General features: G+C 48.1%; 5 protein-coding genes across 5 annotated transcripts; 1 reads left to right on the plus strand and 4 right to left on the minus strand.

Annotated features, from left to right (window-relative positions):
* Positions 1–82: 82 nt before the first annotated feature.
* ATNIH1004_001012 (MFS transporter) lies at positions 83–1,901 on the minus strand (the record flags this gene model as incomplete). Its single annotated transcript, XM_033565712.1, has 5 exons — positions 83–937; positions 988–1,319; positions 1,405–1,460; positions 1,508–1,529; positions 1,586–1,901. The coding sequence occupies 5 exons, from the start codon at positions 1,899–1,901 to the stop codon at positions 83–85; spliced, it is 1,581 nt and encodes a 526-aa protein (XP_033431469.1).
* A 4,155-nt stretch (positions 1,902–6,056) lies between these two features.
* Positions 6,057–8,490, minus strand: IML2 (TTC39/IML2 family protein; the record flags this gene model as incomplete). The annotated part of the gene is made up of 6 exons (XM_033565713.1): positions 6,057–6,887; positions 6,940–7,979; positions 8,030–8,096; positions 8,171–8,247; positions 8,315–8,332; positions 8,400–8,490. 6 exons carry the CDS (start codon positions 8,488–8,490, stop codon positions 6,057–6,059), a joined length of 2,124 nt encoding a protein of 707 aa, XP_033431470.1.
* A 794-nt stretch (positions 8,491–9,284) lies between these two features.
* Positions 9,285–9,808, plus strand: ATNIH1004_001014 (proteasome regulatory particle lid subunit SEM1; the record flags this gene model as incomplete). Its single annotated transcript, XM_033565714.1, has 3 exons — positions 9,285–9,396; positions 9,484–9,595; positions 9,775–9,808. 3 exons carry the CDS (start codon positions 9,285–9,287, stop codon positions 9,806–9,808), a joined length of 258 nt encoding a protein of 85 aa, XP_033431471.1.
* A 762-nt stretch (positions 9,809–10,570) lies between these two features.
* On the minus strand, positions 10,571–12,007 carry pgkA (phosphoglycerate kinase pgkA; the record flags this gene model as incomplete). The annotated part of the gene is made up of 3 exons (XM_033565715.1): positions 10,571–11,337; positions 11,413–11,833; positions 11,942–12,007. 3 exons carry the CDS (start codon positions 12,005–12,007, stop codon positions 10,571–10,573), a joined length of 1,254 nt encoding a protein of 417 aa, XP_033431472.1.
* Positions 12,008–12,716: 709 nt separating this feature from the next.
* Positions 12,717–13,638, minus strand: ATNIH1004_001016 (Mpv17/PMP22 family protein; the record flags this gene model as incomplete). The annotated part of the gene is made up of 4 exons (XM_033565716.1): positions 12,717–12,788; positions 12,868–13,431; positions 13,504–13,529; positions 13,581–13,638. The coding sequence occupies 4 exons, from the start codon at positions 13,636–13,638 to the stop codon at positions 12,717–12,719; spliced, it is 720 nt and encodes a 239-aa protein (XP_033431473.1).
* Between the last annotated feature and the right edge of the window lie 249 nt (positions 13,639–13,887).

Below are 13,887 nucleotides of genomic sequence, written 5' to 3' on the forward strand. Positions count from 1 at the left end.
TATTATTATGCCTTTTCACCCTCTATTTTTGCTTCTTCTTTTTTTTTTTTTTTTTTTTTTTTGCGCGTTCTCATGAATGGAATTAGTAACCGTAAACCGAAGCCCTGGACCACTTCCCCCTAGCTCGGATACGTTTCCCAAAGATATAAAACAGATACGGGATGGGAATCAAAACAATCCCCACGAAGCCCAGAACACTGGAAGCCCAATCGACACCCAGTTTCCGAAACATTATATGCGCAAAGAGCGGGAAACAACCCGCGAAAAGACTGCGAAGGAACGTATTTGCAGCGACAGCACTGGCGGCAACTTTTTGAAAGGTATCAATGAGATAGTTCAAAGCGGCCTGGAAAATCGTAAAGAACCCAAACCCCATCATAACAGCACCGATGATAGGTCCGATCCAGTGGACATCAGGATCACTAGTCCAACCAAAGACGAACAACCCCGCTGCGAAAACAACCGACCCAACCATCATAGGCGGAAGCCGTGCCTCGGGGACAGGGAAGTCATTGTTGGCTTTTAATCGCTTGATGTAGAATTTCTGATTGAAAAGGTTCACGCATGCACCGAAGAGAATCCCAACAAAGTAAGCGAGGAATGGCAGAGCACCAACGACTTGATTCCATCCTCGGACTTCTTGGAATTCGATCGGGAATGCCCCAAGGCTGAGATAGAGAATGCCGTAAACGAAGGAGGCGTAGAGAGCGACGAGGAAGCAGATGGGAGTGGATAGGAGGGCGAACGGACGAATGAGATATTTGTTTCCGAGCTCTTTGAACGTCACGTCCCATTCTTCGTGGCGCGCGTGAAGTGCCCAATTTCCGCTGTCGAAGCGGAGTCGACGCGCTTTGTAAACTAGAAGAACAGGGGGGTAGCTTTCGTCGAGGAAGAGGATGTCCATGGTAAGAAAGAACATCATCATGATTCCGGTTAGCTAGACATATTAATATTCTTGCCAACAATGTCTAGGGATAGAATACGAACATATTCAGTCCATCTCCATCCTAGATAACTCTGACAAATGGCACCGCCAACAATGGGCCCCAGAACCGGTCCTCCCACCACAGCCAGGGCGTATCCTACAATGGCTGCGCCTCTATCCTCCGCTGTCCAGATATCACTTAACACGCCGCCGGTGTTAGTAATAGGCGCGGAGCCAAAGAATCCAGTAAAAAATCTTGTGATCATCACGGTTTGCACGTCTTTCGCCGTGGCCGTGGCGAATGAGAAAATCGCCGCTATGAAATAGGGCGCCAGGACGGCGGGTTTTCGTCCGTAAACTTCAGACAGAGGAGCCCATACAAGAGGGCCCAGTCCTGTTACCGTCAATATAAATCTAGATAAGTGAAGTATACGGAGAACTACCGAAACCAAATAGTAGAAGGGAGGTACCGAGCGTACCGACCTCTTCGCCTACTCTAAACTCGGAATCAACCTGCCTTATACCGGTTGAGTAACTACTATTGTCAGTTATACATCAGATAATATGAATGGAGATTAGTACATGGAACTTGACCAAGTGGCGCCTATTTCAAATCAGCACCCACCAGATACCGATAAGATATTAAAAAGGTATACATACCCATAGTTGTCAATCCGTAGAGCAAAGTAGTGATACACTTCTTCCCAAACCCCCAATTCAGCGGCTTGTAAGGATCATCCGGACCGTCAAACTCAACGATCACGTCGTCGACTGTCTTGATATGGGAGAGCGGATGCGTGAAAAGCGCATTCTGACCTGGTTCTCGGCTCCGAATCCTAGAGATGACGGACTGCGCGCGCTGTTCAAAAACGGATAACCCCGACGCCACTGTCGTCTGCTTCTGCAGTGTTCCATTTCGGTCGTCGGCGGGAGTCTGTTCCGAGGACCCCTGGTTGGAAGATCCATCCTTTGCCATGACATATATCTACGGAGTAAGAAGTCGGCAGCAACCAACGATGAGTACTACTTCGTAGTAATGACCGAAAGTAAGGAGGAGACCAATTGTTCGACGTCACTGACAAACAGTCAAATCTGGTTCATCGTGACAGGAGCCGCTGCTTTTAAGGGAAATTGCCGACTTAGCCGGACAATTTCCGACCATCGGATGTCCGATATTACTCAGCCAAGTTATGTGGGGACGCCAGTGTTAGCTGCTACGGCGACGGATGTCCGACAGCTTTAACTGATTCTACATTCTATTATGAATCCTGAGAATGTTTCTGTGAAATCTGTCGGAATTTATCCGTGTGGCGAGTGACACTGCACGCTATGTCGGACATATAGTGGACCCTGTCGGTGGGCCTGGATGGGATTGGCGCTAATTCTCTGGCAAGCTTTTTGGCTGACTTAAAGGGGATAATCAGTTTTATGTTGGAGCATACCGCCACATATACGCACGCGCCTGCTGCCGGTTCCATCACCGAGCTGGGATCACCGAGCTGCACGCCTCTGTATTGCATATAAAATAGCACTTTTTATAAGCCTAATATCTTAACAACATGTCAAGAGAGCCTAGAATCAATAATACATAATAATAACAATGGCATACATATAGATACTAGGCCTAGATCCTTTTAGGATTTCTAGTTTATTATATTTCAAAAAAATACATTTAAATACAGCGGTATTTAAAATAATCTTGTATTATGAGTCAGCAAAAATCTTTATAACTATGAGCATTCTGAAGTATATTATAACTCTATGTTATTGTTAAAATATTAAGGTCATAAAAAGTGTTATAGCCAAGCTCAGGATCTTAACTATTCCACTGGAGCAAAAGACCACTATATCTGATCCCAATTCCTGAGCACCTTATATAGTAGCGCACTGTAATGTTAGGTGACGCACCCACACCTAACCGGAAAACCGAGTTTTGACAGCGTGAGAGATGACGAGTTTACTTGTAGAACTCCCGTAGACAGTTGCAAGAGGGAAGAACCCTCCCAGACCCGGAACTATTCCGCAGGGTTGTCGTCACGTGAAGCAACCCAAATAAAATGTTGGAAGCGATTGCTTATATATTGAATGGCTGGGTGGCCGCTAATAAGTATTCGATCACCGAGCTGCGCGCCTCTGTATTGCAGATAAAATAGCACTTTTTGTTAGGCGTGGGTGCGTCACCTAACATTACAGTGCGCTACTATATAAGATGCTCAATGGGGATCAGATATAGTGGTCTTTTGCTCCAGTGGAATAGTTAAGATCCTGAGCTTGGCTGTAACATTTCCCTCCCACCTTCCCAGCTTTTCGGTCATTATACAGTACAATATTATGTTACACGCAGCAATACCTGAACCTCACGCCTAGTTGTACGAGCCATGTGTATAACACCTAACCGTGACTTGCACCTCTACGCAGTTAGTACTAGTAGCCATTTACATGGTGAAACTAAGCAAGTCACGGGATAATGTTCTGTCGGCAGAGAATGAGGGATTATTTTTGCGGAGTGGCATCAATAGTCGTCCGTATGTAGTGTTTCTGTGGCACATGCTATATATGCCTACTGTGGATAACGTGATACAAGGAGCCATAGGCTCAGTACTTTGCTACAAAACTGCCTTAGCCTTATGGGTGGTCAGAGAAGATATTACTGTAAAAAGAATCATAGCTGGGTTCCCTCTGAGAGGGGAAATGCCCCTGGGTTTCATTAGCCCTAGAATAGGAGCTGTAACAGGGGAAACATAATTAAAGAAAATAATTACTAATTCTCTTCGGATTCTTGGACGATAGTTCGTGTTGTAACCAATTAAAGAAACAAAATGCAAGTACAATAATTCTGGCTTCGACTGTATTATGGGCCATCAATATTGAATTCTCATCCTGCGGGATTCTTCATCTCACTATTCTCAATGGCTGCATTTCTGTTCCCAGAAATAGACTCTTGCAGATGGGACAATCCATGCATCCTGCGAAATCAAATGCATCCAGCCAGGCGGGTTCTCTTTGAGGTTTTTCTCATTGAAAAGCGCAGCGTAGCAGTCTATGACGCCTATTATGTCTCTGAAGGTCCAAATCTTAAATATAACAAAACATCCAGATTGATCCTGTTTCCTATTCTAAATTGATCTATCCAAATTAGATTGTCCACCTCCTCCACGTCAACAGCAGAGGTCTAGAGCAACCCGCCTCTTCTGATAAAGTAAAGATACATCCCGTCCAACTGTCGCAGTCAGCCTTACTATTCTATCTAGTATTCCTCTGCTTGGAAGAACCGTCCAAGATGCCACTGGTATTTACCCTTATGTCTGAGATTCAGGCTCGGGTTGACGGACACAATGTATCTTTTCTCTTGAGCTTCTTCCTTCTGGGTCTGATATATTATTTCTTCTGGCCAGTTCAAACCTCCAGTTCCCATTCTCCCAGGCTGGCCGTGGGAAACTGTTTCTCGTGCATCAGCAACACTGAGCCGCAGTATTTAGAATGGGCAACTCAATAGGGGCATATTTCAGATCCACCTGGGGTATACTCTAGTCCTGATGGTGATCAATTCAGAAGCAGCTGCAAAGGAGATATTAGGATGTCACTCGCATACTGTGCCGTCGCGACCTACATTTTATATCTTCAACACCGTGTCTCTTACTCTATAAGTTAAATAAATGTCATTGACTTCTTTTATAAATAATAATAGTAATAATAGTAATAAATACCCTCTCCCGTAATCTAGGTACCACTGTCGGAAGCCCCAAATTAAACAATAGTCTGAAACACACCCGTAAAAAATCACCTCCTAAGCAAGCAAACCGGCCGTCAACTTGCATCTGGGAAATATCGACCAAGATACTTGTGTTCTAACCCAAGATCTGACGATCCCCTGTCATGCTGTCAAACCCCAGGTTGACCCGCACATGTTGTCGCCAGGGGTGGGTTCAGTCTCATAATGACAATGTGATGTGGTCGACAGATGTCCCTTGATTATCCGCTCACAGAGAATATCAACATGGAAGATCAGCTTCTGGCTCTGAGAAGTCCGGAGTTGAATTATCTGGATTATCTTGCTTTTCTTGGTCCGTTCATATTTATGGGTCTTGCGCCGAAGGCGGCGCGCTTGAGGGACAGACGAGATGCGTACGTTCTGAGATTGAAGAAGGATATGGATGAGAAGATTCAGTCCGGCACTTATCGCCCTTGTCTATATTCCAAAACTATTTCAGCTCCCATCCGCTCAGTTCCAGTAAACTGTCCGTGATTCTGGCCAACCTTGTTGTCTGCGGGTCTGGCCACAAATGCCCTGCACCGGGGGACCTGAATGGCCTTAATATCTTATATGCATTGGACCACGCTTCGAAATGCGTAAGAGACTCGACAGAAAGGGAATAATGTCAGAGTCAATTGAGTTTCCCTTCTTTGAATTCAGTCCAGGTACCGAGATAAGAAAGGACAGCCTTGCTGATGGAGCAATGTCAAGACAGACAGCCAAGGAAACAAGGAAAGATACACCAGGACCGAAGATCATGGGGCGATAGGTATGCAAGAGGCTTCGAAAGGTCGAATGGTCGTATGGTCGTCAAAAATAAGGCAGTGGATCTACTCCGTGCAAAATTGTGAAATTCTACAATGCTCTGAGCCACGGATTGATCATCAGACTGACGTCTGTAAATTCTCGGCTTTCTGCATAGCCGATTATTCAAATTGGTAGAATTGGCGTCGAAGGATTTATGCCCTTTCAGAAGACTTGCTATAGCCCCTTAGACTTGCTCCATGATTAGAGGATGATCCTCCATCCTCGAAATCACAATCGTTTTAGTACTGATACGAGCTGACAAAGAGTGATGAGAAGAGGCTAATAAGGAGAGGTGCCAAGATTATAATATTGTGAGATATAAATCAGTGAGGAAGTGCTCCTGAAAAATTTAGGTGGAATTCAGCCTGACCCGTACTGTAATGATTTATAGGGCTGCACGGTGAGCAAAAAGCAGCGCCACTTCGGACCGAATCCGGAAATGGAAGGTCGCTATGTAGAAATGCTATTCGGTAGGTAGATTCTGCAGAGGGAAACTTTCATAATTAATACCCATCTCTATTCTGCATCAAGGGAATATAATCTACACTATAATCATCACATCACATCACATCAATTAGAACTGGCGGTATGCGTACTCTCCCACTTATGTACCGCTTCCATAGCAGCCGTCACTTTCAGTCCAATACGGGCATCCAGTTCGTAGCTTTCCCATCGAGACGCTTTATCTAGATACTCCTTGCATTCGCGCACCTTTTTTCGTTCCACCGAGGCAGAAGATTCATCCCTTGCCGTCTCCACAAACTCTCTCGATTCCTTCCCGTGGACGATATACCCTGGACGTTCCATCCATAGATTCGCGGCCATTTCGAAAAGCGCCGCCGGAAGCACCCAGTTATCTTTCAGATGACCGGTGAACACGGACTTTTCCTGGCTCAGCACCGACGTTTGGATCAGCTCCTTGGCTTCGTTGTGTTTACGCATCGAGCGCCAGACGGCGGCACGCAGGAGTTGCAGAAGCGCTTTCTCTTCGGCACCCTCGCGGGTCCAGTTCTTATTCGCGTCGCTCTCCGACCACGCCAGTTTCCGCAGGGATTCCTCGAGATGATCGGTCGTCATTCGACTATGACCGTTCCAGAAGAAGATCATCTCCTCGATGGGATCGACACCCACGGCGTCCACCAATGGAACCTTCCACTCCTTGGCGCGCTCCTCCCATTTGGCGATCTTTCGTGCAACAAACACGTCAAAAGGCAATTGTCGCGCCATGAACCGCTTTTTCCCTGCCAGAGGAGGGGCTGTTCGGAAATACTCCATCGCCTTCTCGGCATGTTTGGCTGCGAGGTCAGCGTCCGTTTCAGCAGCGCTGCGATATAATGAGAGATGAGAGGACCCCGCAATGTAATAGTACAACGAGCGAGACCAAGAATTCAAATCCACGCACTGCTATCAGTCAGCCCTGCCTCTTTGGTAATTTCCAGCAAAGATGACCTACCTCGAGGAATGAATCCGCACACAGTTCATACCGGTGAAGGTACATCGCATTCAAGCTCCGTTCAAATACTCGCAGCGCTTCGACTTGCTGGAGTGGACTTTTTTCCTCACCACAAAGAAGCTCCAACGCCACCTCCAAGTTTCTATTCGCCCCTTCCATCCTGGATTCTTCAAGGAGCCAGAGTTGACTTTTGGGAAACCGTTGCCTCATCTTGGCCAGGAGTGACTCGAGCCTCTCTTGCGGATATCCCTGCACGTCTCCATCTTCCCCAGGAAGGGGATCGGGCATGATGTCGCAATATCGCACGAAACCATTGTAGTAGCCGAGAAGGGCAAATGCGGCAATGGCACCGATCAAGTTGTGGAACTTGCTTGCCTGCCATAACATCCTCAACCCTCGTTCCTTGTCCCCGTGGAATCCAATGATACCAAGCAGCTTACTAAAGGCGGGAGGCACCATGGAAATCAGCAAAAGGAGGATCCCGAAACAAAAGTTTGAGCCCGAATGCACAAAGACATCAATCTGGTTTTTGAAGATGTCTGATTCAGGGTCGTGGCTCAGCATATCTGCAGGACTGTCCGTCGAGGACACGTCTGTAGACTCCTCAGAGCCATTTGGTTCATCCGAGACGTTAATATCGGACAGTTTTTGCGATAGCCTGGAGGCTTCGACGGAGTCTGTTTCGGTTGATTTTGACGTTGACTCCTGCCCTGAGAGCTGACTCGAGGACTTTGCGAATTCTGCAGGAGTCACGTCGCCAGAACGGCTCATCTGGGTAAATTTCTGTTCCATTTTCAGAATCCCATCCAAGGCTATATAAGCTTTTCTTAGTTTATAAAATCCTTTGATACTCTCGGTGAGACTCTCGTTGAGCACTCCGACCACGGCACTCATGAGCTGCGCCATGGCCTGACAGAGTGCGAACTCGGTCCCGGGCGCATAGATCTGTGAATGGTAAGAATTCGGCGCATGCGCACTGTGTTGTGCCTTGTGCTGATCGTTGTAGGCACTGTTCTCGGCTGCATTGAGTCGTTCTGACGCTGCAAACGATCAGTACTGACCCACCTGAGAGTTCGCCAGACCAGCGTACCTTGACGCATCACCTCCAATTCGAAACCTAACGTTGCCCGGATAAAGGCGACCACTCCTCTTCCTAGCTGGATGCGCCAAATCATCAGTCCAAAGCAAACTATCCGAAATGTGGCCATTTGCCAGCACAGGTCATACACACATTATGAAAAGACGAGGTTCCTTCCGAGAGTCCATCTTCGGCCCCATCCACGTCGTCGTTGAGAATCAGCGTTGCGGCTGTGTTCCGGAGCGATTAGAATTGTGATGTTTTATCCATAAGAGGGAAGAGGCAACGTGATCATACCCTTCATCGCATCCTCCACTTCAATTCGGCGGCACCAGTTAGCAGAAGCTTGACAGGACAGTCCACCTGACGGGGAAATGCTCACGATCTCGCAATTCAGTCAACGAGTCTAGAGACTGGGTAGAGGCATTGGCACCGGACTTTTTGCCATAGAGCCATGACCCTACTCGAAGCATCTTGCCTCCGATTCAACGGCGTAGCAATCTAGGGGGGAAGAAAAGGCAGAAAGAAAAGAAAAACGGAAGATAAAAAAGGAGGGACAAACAGCCGAGCAGCACTGTATATAGAATGAATCGAATGGGATTTCCTTGTCATGAGCCGCGGGGTCCGAACCCCCAAAAGAAATCGGAATAGAGAAGAATGCAGCCTGTCGTCACCGAGAACGTGGAGACCTTCCGTGGGGCATCACCTCGCGGATGGCAACGAGGAAGGGAAGATAAGAGGAAGCAAAGAATCGGGAAAGGAAGAGGGAATGGGATGAATGAATATCTAGTACGACGGAGTTAAAAGGATCCAGAGTACGGAGTACCGTGATCCACTAGGCGGAGCATCACTGGAGTAAGATGAAGACAAGGCAGAGAGAGAAGAACTACATCATACTTCGATATACAGAATGTTACGAGACGGCCAAACCAAACCACCACTCATTCGATACCCAGAGGCATTACCCGTGGTCAATGTGGAGATTCTACCTGTGATACCTACGGAGTATGCAACCGATCTATTTTTCGTTCTTTCTTTCACTTGAATCCGGGAATCCCGCTGTGTGGTGAGCCTCAGGCTGCAGCCCCTGCGTTAGTACCGGCGGGCGGTGAAAGAACACACGGACAACCTCGCCCAGTCTCTCGCTCATAACCCGCTCTCATCGCCAATCGCCCAGGTTACCATCAATCCGATCCTCCACCTTGTATTTGTCTTCTGCATCCGACTCTTCTTCCTCACCCACGGTCGCCGACCACAGTCATCCACAATGTCGAACTCAACACAGACCCAGGAGAAGACGGAACCGTCCCAGCAACCACCGCAGCAGAAGCCCCCCGTGCTCGAAGAAGATGATGAGTTCGAGGATTTCCCCGTTGAAGGTTAGATGGATACGGATAGATCTCAGACCTGGAGATTGGGACGATTTGGTTGGACATAAGGAGACATGCTGACGGATGACTCTGCAGACTGGCCACAAGAAGAGACCGAACAGGCGTCGACCAACGGCGCCAATTCCCATTTATGGGAGGAGAGTTGGGACGATGACGATGCGGCCGAGGACTTCTCGAAGCAGCTGAGGTGTGTGGGTTTTATTTCTTTGCGATCGGCCTGCCTTTCTTCTATCGGCCAGCTCAGTATTAGCGTATCCATCTGGAATCTACTGGGGCCATCGCCTGATACATGATTTCCTTTATTATCGCGTTCTCTTTCACTCCTTCTCTTTAATACCAAGACTAACTATCTATATCTATATTCAGAGAGGAACTGAAAAAAGTCGAAGCATCTCGTTAAGATACCCCATTGACGTGAGACCGATTCGCAAGAGAAATACACCCCGCTCGATGATAAATAATTGGTTATGTTATGAAAACCAATAATATCAAGCAACTGGATACACTGTCCGAGCGAGGTTTTGTGGAAGAATGAGCCTTGGTTTGTCCGAGTCAATCTAAATTGAAGTGCTGTTGTGAAAACAAAGAATGAGGGGGAAACAGAAGAAACAAGCAGCTGCTGGAACAATTTGATGGGATCCTAGGTAATAGACAAACCCTGCGTATGGTTTGGTTAGGTTTGGTATGGAGACAATGTGGCTTGAGGATTATTTCCCCCCTACCGGTTCTATATTCTACGAGGATCTACCGTTGTCAAAGGAATAAACCCCATCTTTCGACTCGGCAAGGGTCAAGGCTTACGTACGATGCTTTTTTCTGGTCCCTACGAGTAGTACTCCGTAGATACTCCGTACTAGTCACGTATTCTGAAATTGGAAATTGAGATCACAGTTTAGGGCGCGTAGCTATATTTTGCATCAGAACCGGTCTCGAATAGAAACAAAATGCCTTTCAACTTAATTAACTTTAAACGTCTTGTACATTACATTCGTCGAGGATAACAGACAAAGCATCCCTCTCTTCAATAGAAATGCTGAAGCGGGTCCTATGGGGTTGCCAGTAGCCGGCTGTGCAAAGCCGTGGGCTCAGCCACCGTTTGTACATTTTGTTCCGCAATTTGCCCTTTCCAATGCATTGCTGGTGATATTGATTATGCGTACTTTTACTTACTTGACAGGGCAGCGACGCCGGGCAGCTCCTTGCCCTCCAGAAGTTCCAATGAGGCACCACCACCGGTAGAGACATGGCTGAGCTTCTCCTCAGCCCCGAACTTGGCAGCAACGGTGGCAGTGTCACCACCACCGATAATGACAATGCTGCCGGACTGGGCAGCCGCGACGGCAGCGTCGAGAGTCTCCTTAGTAGCTTTGGCGAAGGGCTCCAACTCGAAGACACCGGGGGGTCCATTCCACAAGATGGTCTTAGCTTCGGCGATAGTCTTCTTGTACAGTTCGACACTCTTCTCACCAACGTCCAGGCCCATGTAGCCGTCGGGGATGCCCTCAGCATCGGTGGCATAGCCAGTCTTTGCGTCCGCAGCGAACTTGTCGGCCGTCACATAGTCAACGGGCAGAACAATCTGGACGTTGTTCTTCTTGGCCTTCTCAACAATGTCGCCGACGATCTTGCTGCCAGCTTCATCGAACAGGCTGTTGCCGATCTTGACGTTCTCCAGGGTCTTCTTGAAGGTGAAGGCCATGGCACCGGTGATGATGAGGCTGTTGACCTTGGGGAGCAGGTTGTCGATCAGCTGGATCTTATCAGAGACCTTGGCGCCTCCGAGAATGGCCAGGAATGGGCGCTGGGGGTTCTCCAGAGCCTTGGCAAAGTACTCAAGCTCCTTCTTCACCAGGAAACCGGAAGCCTTCTGGGGCAGATCCACACCAACCATAGAGCTATGGGCACGGTGGGCGGTTCCAAAAGCATCGTCTATACGACGGATCGTTAACAAAATGATCTTACGGGCCTTGATCTATTAGATTTGGGGCTAATGGTGTAACTTACTGATGTAGATATCACCCAAGGCAGTCAATCCCTTACGGAATTCGGCGACCTTCTCCTTATCGGCCTTGACCTTCTTGCCCTCTTCATCCTTGTAGCTACCTTCCTCCTCCGCATGGAAACGCAGGTTCTCAAGGAGTATTACCTGGCCACCGGAAGCGTTGTTGACGGTGTCCTCAGCAGCCTTGCCAACACAGTCTTCCGTGAAGATGACGCTCCTGCCGAGCAGCTTCTCCAGCTCGGGAACCACGGGTTTCAGACTGTATTTGGGGTTTTTCTTGCCATCGGGGCGGCCGAGGTGGGACATGAGGACAACCGCCTTAGCACCGTTGTCGACAGCATACTTGATTGTGGGCAAAGCACCGGCGATACGCTGGGTGTTAGTCACCTTCTTGTTCTCATCGAGAGGGACGTTGAAGTCGACCTGCCAGTCCAGAAGCGTTAGCCATGATGCCCAATTTGGGGGAGCCCCAACCCACCACCGGGGAAAGGAGGGGCAGTCTCCATGGGAAATCGGCCAGGTTGCACGTACCCGGATCAGGACACGCTTGTCTTTAAGATCGACGTCAGTAATAGCGAGCTTGTTGGAAAGAGACATTGTGAGAGAAGGGTAGTCAGGTCAATCTGTCTGAAGTCAGGTTAGCGAAAAGAAAGAGACAGAGAAAAGCGGTACAGCTACTAATTAACTAACTCTTATTCCGTCCACGGTGAGTCTGCTCCGGTCGGCTCAGCGGCGGGGTAGGAGACTAGGAGCATTTGTTGTGTTGCGCCAGTGGGGCTTCGGTGAGAGATTTGCTGACGCATCGGGCTGATGCGGGACTTGATGTCAGTCACTGTGATCGATGACGGAAGCACCCGGGGCAGAGAAAGCTCTTGGGGGGTGTCAGTTCTCGATAGCCTCGGATCTCGCAGGCCACTTCCGCGACTGTGGCAGGCAATTCAAGTTCATGGATTTATAAACTACCGCTCCGGATTCTGTGTGGGTTGCGCTTGGCTTGTCTGATGCCTACGGGGTTGGTGGAGGACTTCCGGATATTCTATCGTATGGTACACTCATGTAATGATACTCTTTTTTTTGTTTGCTTTTTTGGTTCCTTCCTTAAAGTGACAAACTGCAGTGAACGCCTGTTGAAACACATCGCCGGCAAAGAAGACCTGTACACCATCCATTAGATTTCGAAGCGAATTCCCCAATGCTCTTTTCCAATGCCACGTAAGAATGAAATCACGCAAGTAACGAACAAAAAAGGGGAATAATAGATACCAAAGAGAAGAATCAAGAACAGAGGACATTCGTTTGTCTTGAATTACTCCTCCTCGGAAGAGTTGGTCAAGGACAAGTAAGCGGTCCAGGCGATGCCAACAGTGGACACAACGGGCTACAGTAAATACCGAATAGGAAAAACCATTAGCCCTTGGTCTAAAAATGTTTGCTAAAACCAACAGAGTGGAACTCACAATCTGGAACTGCATTGGGACAATACGGAAGTTCAGGATCTGCACTGCAGGCCACAGGACGAAGTTGGCTTTCAAGGTCGGCAAGTAGACGTCTTGGAATTTGCGCGTCAAGGCTCTTTTTCCACCACCCTCGGCGATCGTCATGAATGTAAAAAAGCACACCAGACCTAGATGCAGGTTGTCAATCACTAAACTCAGTCCACCGCAGGTGGGATCCGTACCAAAAGGAGCGAAGATGAATTGGTCGAAAGCAACCCGCTTCAAAGCCGGAATGGTCGGATTTTTCTTGGTAAGTGGGAAGGCTCTGGACAAGAAACCGAACCATTTGAACTGAATGGGCGCCATAAAAAAGCCGTACGACATGAAGCGAGTTAAGCGCTCAAAATCAAAGGGCGGCGGCAAATGCCTCGCGTGACCCAACTCCCCAAGAGCAGGTGGTTTTTCCTTGTCAAGATCATGTATCTCAATGGAAATTAAATCACCACCATCGGTCCGCGCGCGTGTAGGTCGGGACTTGAAGGCCGTAATGAGCTGTGCAACGGTGTCCGCGATTCCGCCAAGAATCTATAGAATACATCCACCGTCAATTGATCCTTCATTTTCAAAGCTGCAACATTGTAGAATTAGTGGGTTTACCGCATTGGTGACCATAGTAGTCAGTACTAATTATGTTAGTGGTCGTTCAGAGCACTTGGGGGCGAACACAGACTTACCCGGCTTTTCCGCATAGTAGGAGTTGAATTTCGCAGCCAGCCGCAGAACCGCCGCCATTTCAATGAGAAAGACTATTGTATGAAGGAGAGGCTACACAAGAGAGTATTCCCATAGGACATAATATCAGTAAAAGCATCCCATTTGAATATAGGAATAGGGGCGTAGCCCATATCTTTAAAATAGGAGAAACAGAAATGAACTCAAGGCAGAAATCAGCGCACCAAGATTCGACCACATACCAAGCGACCGTAGATGTACCTCCTGTTGAGTCCATCCAGGATTCTTCGACGTGTCGCGGAGAGCATA

Source organism: Aspergillus tanneri (genome assembly GCF_003426965.1).
Source record: "Aspergillus tanneri strain NIH1004 chromosome Unknown AapTan_2_pilon_pilon_pilon, whole genome shotgun sequence".
Classification (NCBI taxonomy): domain Eukaryota; kingdom Fungi; phylum Ascomycota; class Eurotiomycetes; order Eurotiales; family Aspergillaceae; genus Aspergillus; species Aspergillus tanneri.